Genomic DNA, 8,249 nt, shown 5'->3' with positions numbered 1-8,249 from the left:
AGAGAGAGAGAGAGAGAGAGAGAGAGAGAGAGAGAGAGAGAAGCACCATGATAACAAGAAAGGATTGACCTACATTAGCTATAAAGTGTACCATTCTCTAAGTGTGAAAGAAATGGTTCATATTATATAAGAAATGTATTGTTCGATGTTAACAAGAAAGGATTGACCTACAATAAGTATTAAGTGTACTGTTCTCTAAGTGTGAAAGAAATGGTTCTTATTATAAAAGATGTGCCACAATCTACCAACTCCCAAAGTTCTTGACTACTTTTTACAAGGCAGCCCAAAAATATAGGATGACACTAAGACCTTCCTTCACAACAACAAAAGCTTTAACCTTCAAATAGCTCACATGTTTCCTTGGCCATTGTGAAAAATGTTAGTGAGGGGAACTAAGTGTTTTGGGAGCTTACACTTAAGGCCATGGGAAGCTTTCTTAATTGTCTCATCTTCTTTAAACAAGCCTTTTGGGATATGCAAATGTTTGGGCTTTGCCAAATGAAATTTACAAAATGTTTCTTTTGCTACATGGCACTCACTCTATGTCACACTTGAGCCCATGTTTTGGAAGTGGTGAATAATCATTAGTTCAATATCAGAGGTGCTAGATGTGGGTGGGCATGATACTTGCAATGGTTTACACTGATCGGGATCCATATGAAACACTCCTAAGATGAAGGTACTTTACTTGCGCATGATACAAAAAAAAGGGGCTCTTGGAGTGTGATTGTCTATACAAACACTTGAGTGCACTGTGATAGTAAAAGCATGGAACTAGCTTGAGGTGAAAAACTAGTGTCAAGAGAAAAATGATATGGATTGGGAAAAACAAACGAGTAGAGTTTAAGAGAAAACTCTAGGCTAATAAGGGCCTTTACACACATCCACCTCAAGTTCTTGGCCTTCGCCTACTGAAATTTTGTATATGTATAAGTGGAAGATGGACAAGGGAGACTCTTTAGGCACGAGCTAGGGCCAACGCTATAAAAAAACCGTCTTTAGTGTATTTTACACTGGTTAAAATTAAAAAAAAAATGATTGAATTTCCTCGTATGTACAAAAATTGAGAAAAATTATAAGTTTTTAGTTATAAAAACCGGTTAATAACGAGACTTTGAATAGGGGAAGCCGATTGTACTTCAGCTTGTAGGTGCTGACAAAAAAAGTTTTTCTCTGGCACTGGCTGTGTTGCGGGGATGAAAAAGGTTGTTTGTTTGTGGCAAGTGTGTGGCCGTGCAGGAAAGGTCAGGGGGGGCGCCCATGAGAGTTGAAGGGGGGGCGCCCAAAGAAGAGAGCTTCTGGGCGATGGTGGGTGTGGACGCCGGGGAAGGAGGCATTGAATGGTCGTTGCTTGACCCGTTCTCTGCTACATCGCCATCGCTCATCTGTTTTTGTTTGACTAAGTCCGTGTCCTGTACACAGCATTCTCCATAATCTAGCCACAGCCAGCATTTTCTATACATTTTCCATGCTTTTTCACCATCATGGGCGCTCCCGATTTCACCCTTTTGGGTTTTCCTGACCACAAGAGAGGGGTCACACGCGGGAGCTTTTGTTTCTGCGGCAGGTGGATACGACGAATCCCCCATTGCCGGTGGCCTAACATTATAATATTTCTTGTTGCGCTTGACCGGTGACAGTATAAAAGGCGTGAAGACCGTGCTCTTTACACGAGCTAGCTGCACTGGTTTTGTTTGCCTGCCCACGCGAGCTGCGCAGGACCGGTCGCATGCCCGTTTGCCCCCCCCCCCTCTCTTCACCTTCCTACCCCGATCTCTCCTCTTCAGTATCCGAGTCTCCTTTCCAGCTGCTGCAGTTCCATCTCTGCCTGTTTAGGGCTTGCCGTATACACAGGTGCTTCCCCTCTGCTTCCTTAACCACCTGTATGCCTGCTTAATCTTGAATAATGTTAAGCTTAATTTTTTCTTTTTTCATGTCAATGTCTTGCTTAGATCTGGAGAGCAAGTAGTGAAAATTTCCCCCTGCTTCCTTCTTAAACCTTTGTCTAGGCAGGGTAATTTTGTGCCCTAACATGCTGCAGTTTCCGAGCTATGCATACATAGTTCAAGAGAGGGGATACTTAGACTTAAAGGTATCTGAGAGGGATATCCTTGTCCCAAAATCATCAAATCTGGGTTACAAAAAGGATTGAATTGCCATCGCTCTATGGAGGTGGTTAATAAGACATCTTATTAGGGCTCCAAAACTGCCATAAATCTTTCAAGAACGGGGGATCCAAATTTTGGCAAAAATTAACATGACGTTGAATCACAAGAGAGTAGGGTATCTCATCACATATTACACTACACTTGTGCCGGGTTTGAATCCAAGACTGGTAGTCCACAGGCAGATGGCGGTACTACTCAGGCTAGGGCCCATGGTAGTCCCATTACTTTTTAAACCCATTTTGAGATTCTTTTTATCAGAAATTAATCAGAAAACTTAGTTATCAGGATCCAAAACCTGTCTAGTACCACTCTGGTTTACAAGTTTGAATATTTTTACATACATAGATCTTGTAATGGAACGTTAGTGAAGTGTTTGTTTATTGATCTTTGCCTTTAGTCCGCCAGCATCAGTTCTTGAATGCCACAAGACCTTTGCTCAACTTTGTACTACCTCAGGCTCGTAAATTGCTGGTTGTGCTAATCTCACCTTTTCTTTCTTTTGCATTTTTCCATTTTTGCCAGATAGAAGTCTCGGAGTGGCACATTATGGCTTCAGGACAGCTGTTTTCACGACAAACCCAAGCATTGTTCTACAATTATAAGCAGCTTCCCATTCAGCGCATGCTTGACTTCGATTTCTTGTGTGGTAAGTAATATCACTAATGCTCAACTGTTTATGAACGGTGCACGCTCATATGCATGCATGTGTACATGTATCTATGTAATGCGTGTGTTTGTATGTTTGTATGCATTTGTTTTTGACTGTATGCATGCGTGTATGTATGTATGTATGCATGCATGCATGCATGCATGAATGTTTGGCTGTATGCGTGTATGCATGCATGAATGTTTGGCTGTATGCGTGTATGCATGCAGCATGCATGCATGTATGTATGCATGCATATATGTGTTTATTGTTAATGATCCGAGCAATGTTGGCAAGGCTTTTGCCTAAGCAACTGGTATGTTAGGTTGGGATGCTTTGACGGAAGGCCTTACATCTCTGACTGGTTGAAAACTTACCATTGGGTTGTGTGTTTTGGGACACCTTTAGGTAGGGAGACTCCATCAGTTGCTGGAATTATCAACCCTGGCTCCGAAGGATTCCAAAAACTGTTTTTTGGGCAAGAGGAGATTGCTATTCCGGTGCATTCAAGGTATGCATGCCTCAGTATCTCAGGCAGTGAAGCTGTGCCTTTCTTTTCATTCAGTATGCTGACAAAGAAGAGATGCTTGCAGCATCAAGGACGCATGCAAAGCTCACTCCACGGCTGATGTATTCATCAATTTCGCTTCGTTTCGGAGGTTTGTGCATTTCCCTCTCGTAAGAAAGACTACATAGATTGTTGGCATAGCAGTGGACCACTGCTTCAGTGGTTGTTTGGTTACAAGTGATCTAGGGAGGGCCCAGATCAAGAATATTTGAGTCTAAACTAGTGTTATTTGGCAGTGCTTTTGCCTCTTCTATGGAAGCTCTTAAGCAACCAACCATCAGAGTAATAGCAATTATAGCTGAAGGAGTACCAGAAGGGGACACCAAGAAGCTTATTGCATATGCTAAAGCAAACAACAAGGTAGCCATGGGACTCAAATGTTTTACTGATAGCTCAAATTCTCACATGGGAACGATATGTCTGTGTGTGAAGAGGCTTGACACGTGTGCATTGGCAGGTGATTATTGGCCCAGCTACTGTAGGTGGAATCCAGGCTGGTGCCTTCAAAATCGGTGATACTGCTGGCACGCTCGAGAATATTGTGGAGAGCAAGCTGTATCGCCCTGGGTCTGTGGGGTTTGTGTCCAAATCTGTGAGTCACTGAGCTAAGGCGGATGCCATGTATTTCCCCTATCATTATATAATTCAAATGTAGATGTAAATGTTGATTATTTGAATGGATAGGGTGGTATGTCAAACGAGCTTTATAGAATCATTTCAAGGACCACAGATGGCATCTATGAAGGTGGGTCATTACTCCTTTAACAGCAAACCATAGCTTTAGTTGTTTAATCTTTGTGTGCTTGCTTGTATGATGTGTTACGTTTCAATAGAATGATATGGGATGTGGGATCAATTTGATAAATCCCGACCGTCAAATGCAGGAATCGCAATCGGTGGAGATGTGTTTCCAGGGTCCACACTATCAGATCATGTTCTACGGTATCAGAACATTCCACAGGTTTTGACCCCTTATCCTGTGCCATGGGGTGTATACAGAGACACCTTGGATGGTTTCGCTACAATTCTAAAGTGTGGTGCTATTGCAGATCAAAATGGTGGTGGTACTTGGTGAACTCGGTGGTCGGGATGAGTACTCACTCGTAGAAGCCTTGAAGCAATGCAAGGTAACAAAACCAGTAGTTGCATGGGTCAGTGGCACATGTGCACGTTTGTTCAAATCGGAGGTGCAATTTGGACATGCGGTAAGCTTTCATGGTCTTCTTCTTGAATGCCTTTGATTAGCTCAGTCAAGCAGCTGATTAATTGCTGCTTTTCAAGGACTCTACTAAGGTTTATACAGCTAATGCAACTCCTGCAATTGTAACTGCAGGGTGCCAAAAGTGGTGGTGATATGGAATCTGCCCAGTCAAAGAACAGTGCTCTTCAAGAGACAGGTGCTCTGGTGCCAACCTCTTTTGAGGGCCTGGAGCCTTTAATCAAGGAGACTTATGCTAGCTTGGTTGAGCAAGGAGTGATCACCCCCATCCCAGATTTCCAACCCCCTCCTGTGCCTCAAGACTTAAGCGTGGCTATCAAAGCTGGAAAAGTCCGAGCACCCACACATATCATTTCAACAATATGTGACGATAGAGGTTAGTCTTATTGATGTGAAAGTGCAGCGGCGCACATTTTCTGGTAGCATGACATGGGGTACCATGGAGCGGAACACTGAAGACTCTTTTGCTTTGGCAGGCGACGAAGCTACATATGCAGGGGTTAAGATGTCGACATTGATTGAGAATGATAATGGAGTTGGAGATGTCATCTCTCTCCTTTGGTTCAAGCGTAGTCTACCTCGCTACTGTACCAAGTTCATCGAGGTATACTTCAAGCTCTCTCTCTCTCTCTCTCTCTCTCTCTCTCTCTCTCTCGTGTGCGCAGTAAAAGAAAATCCATATAAAGAATTTCAATCAAATTTTCTATGGTATATTTTACTCTAAAACAATCACAGTAACATATATCCTAACAATTTATCTATGTGTTGGTTGATACTCTCGTGATAAAATCTCAATCATTTTATAAAAAAATTGCATGAGGAGTTAGGGTTGAACTCCCAACTACTTTGGTTGGGTGGATTGTGATGACCTAAACCAGTTGGGCAAGATCCCTTCAAACCATTTTTTCATGAATGAGTCCATGTTTAGCAATGAGCAAATTAATCTATATGTAAATTTTTAGAAATCTTTTATTTTTGGGTGAACTTTATGTCAATCATTAAAAATTGTATTTATGTAATACGCAATAATGAATTAATTATCTAACATCATTCAAATTCGAAAGGCTAGCCCAGTGAGAACCCTTCTTTTGTTTGTATTTGCATATAGATGTGCATCATGCTTTGTGCGGATCATGGGCCGTGTGTGTCGGGTGCACACAATACAATTGTCACGGCTCGTGCTGGAAAGGACCTTGTGTCAAGCTTGGTATCAGGTGGGCACTTGATGTTTGTGCAAGCAATGTTCCACCAAAGGAGGTTTTTGATTTTGCTTAAGGTCTTACCTTTTCTACTTGAGCAGGTCTTCTCACCATTGGACCTCGATTTGGTGGAGCCATAGATGATGCTGCTCGATATTTTAAGGATGCATGTGACAAGGTAAATGTCAAGCATGTTTTGAAGATGATCTTATTCTCATTTTGAAGCCAAAGCTAATGATAGACGGTTAAAGTAGCACAAGCTTTTGGCAATCTGTAGTGTTCATTTGGTTTTCCATGTGGTTTGCCAGGGTCTTACTCCATATGAGTATGTGGAATCAATGAAGAAGAAGGGTATTCGGGTGCCCGGAATCGGTCACAGGTTAGTGTTGCCCCTCAAGTCAGGACCTACCCACCCATCAAAATATTGCCAGAAATCCGATGATGGGTGGGTGCTCTTGGGTTCGGATGAACAAATGTTGCCTGTCCATCCAGGATTCCCGGTGCCCATTCTCTCCCTGACTGTGTAATTGAAGCTTGTTGTGAAGGACCTTTCATTTTTTGTGTTTCTATGCTGTCAACAGAATCAAGAGTGCAGACAACAGGGACAAGAGGGTGGATCTTTTACACAAATATGGTCGAACCTTCTTCCCATCGGTTAAATACTTGGAGTATGCACTGCAAGTGGAGAAGTACACACTTACAAAGGCTAACAACCTCGTCCTAAATGTCGATGGCTGTATTGGTTCCCTCTTTTTGGACTTACTGGTCAGCAGTGCCATGTTCACACAGCAAGAAATAGATGAGATAGTTGAGATTGGCTATCTCAATGGTCTGTTCGTACTTGCCCGGACCATCGGCTTGATAGGGTATGGCTGTTTATCCCATAATGATGGTTGTGATTCTTAACCGCAAAATTGTGTAGGCCTCTCGAGTCTGCACTGCTGACTAACACACAACCAGTCCCCATTAGTTTAAGGATTAATCAAACAGTAATTAGACACGTCTGCTTTTGCTGCACACTAGTCTAAGATTTTTCTTTTGACCAATACTTTATCTGATTTTTGCAGTCATACATTTGATCAGAAGCGTCTGAAGCAGCCACTATACCGGCATCCATGGGAAGATGTCCTTTACACAAAATGAGAAGACACACCTTTGCTTGCCTCCTAGCAGGGAGAATCATCATAGATTGTTTGATTGTTTGGCAGCTTCCAAAACAAGGAGGTTATTTGATTCTTTCGACTTGGCTCGGTTATTTTTTTGATATTATCACTTCTGGTAAGTACCGGAAGCCGATTCTGCACACCAGTCGTGTGATGACATGGCACGGTGTGCAGAGGTTTTGATGTCTCTGTGAATCAAGCCATGGAAAGTGAAGGATTAGGCTTAGTGTTTCCTTCTGCTTTATCATGCCCATCTTTACTGCCATTGCATGGCAGAGTGGGGCAAAAGCATGGTGGATGAGGATGGCTCAACATTTGATTCAATAATGTGATTAGGGAAGATCTGGTATAATATGAGTAGTTTGTGGGCTGTTTTGCCCGCTTTCTCCCACCAAAACAGTATTGCTGTGTGTTGGTACAACGTGCAACTTTATTTGCATTGCTTTGGAAGTGTAAGATGCATCATTTGCTCCTGTTAGTAGTCGCTTGGACACGGATTGAATTAGTCTCTGCCCATCCTTAGCGCCCCATTTTGGCTGCCTCTGTCAGAGATGGCTGTGCGTCCACAGGCAGGGACTGTTCTGTACCCTGCCTTGATGATCAAACAACTGTGTTATGTTCCCTGCGTTTAACCGTTTTCCAAGAGGCTGGATTCACATTATCTTTGGGCTTCTGTGGAAGACATCGTAGGTTTCACATCTTTGTGATAGGTTGGACAACATGCATACACGATTTGATTTTCTTACAGATCATGAAAGATCTGCTAATAGTGCCACATGTCTTGCAATTGATTGTTCGGTTGTACAAAGTGAATTAGAATGCGTGTATGGATTGGAGTCAAAGGCCCAAATGACTAGTAGTCAGAAAGTTTGCATTAACTAAACAAAGGTGTTGTACAGATCAGGTGCATATATCAATACCAATAACAACCTAGGATACCAATCAGTCACCATGGATACAATGGTCACCTAGGTATTCCCAAAACAACCATTATATCCCAAACAACCTTAGAGGGATGAGATCTTAAAACTTTTATATTGTTTGTTTTTGTTGTCTTCTCAACATTCATTCTAGCTCTCTGAGCTACTTCCAGCTTGACTGCTTTTTTTATTTTTTTAAGTTTTCCCAATCTTCGTTTCTTTTTCTTTTTGTTTCTTGTACTCTCCGTGTGCCAGCCTTGCACTAGTTGGGGCTGTTCTTTCATTCCCTGTTCCAAACTTCTAATGCTTCTTGTTTAGTTTTTTTCGACTGTCGCTCACACTTTTTACTTGGATTTTCTTTTCTCT

At 42.3% G+C, this 8,249-nt stretch overlaps 1 protein-coding gene across 1 annotated transcript; it reads left to right on the top strand.

The window, feature by feature from the left end:
• Positions 1-1,635: 1,635 nt before the first annotated feature.
• Positions 1,636-7,360, top strand: LOC147625314 (ATP-citrate synthase beta chain protein 1). The gene is made up of 16 exons (XM_086818642.1): positions 1,636-1,854; positions 2,691-2,814; positions 3,223-3,325; positions 3,408-3,473; positions 3,619-3,742; positions 3,840-3,974; positions 4,067-4,127; positions 4,267-4,343; positions 4,432-4,587; positions 4,716-4,977; positions 5,078-5,205; positions 5,710-5,815; positions 5,902-5,978; positions 6,109-6,179; positions 6,382-6,666; positions 6,868-7,360. The coding sequence occupies exons 2-16, from the start codon at positions 2,715-2,717 to the stop codon at positions 6,941-6,943; spliced, it is 1,827 nt and encodes a 608-aa protein (XP_086674768.1). The 5' UTR covers positions 1,636-1,854; positions 2,691-2,714; the 3' UTR covers positions 6,944-7,360.
• The last annotated feature ends 889 nt before the right edge of the window (positions 7,361-8,249 follow it).

This window comes from Cibotium barometz, chromosome 24 (genome assembly GCF_041138505.1).
Source record: "Cibotium barometz isolate CiBa-2024 chromosome 24, ASM4113850v1, whole genome shotgun sequence".
NCBI lineage: Eukaryota > Viridiplantae > Streptophyta > Polypodiopsida > Cyatheales > Cibotiaceae > Cibotium > Cibotium barometz.
The sequence above is the reverse complement of the archived record's forward strand: the minus strand, read 5'-3'. Positions and strand labels throughout refer to the sequence as shown.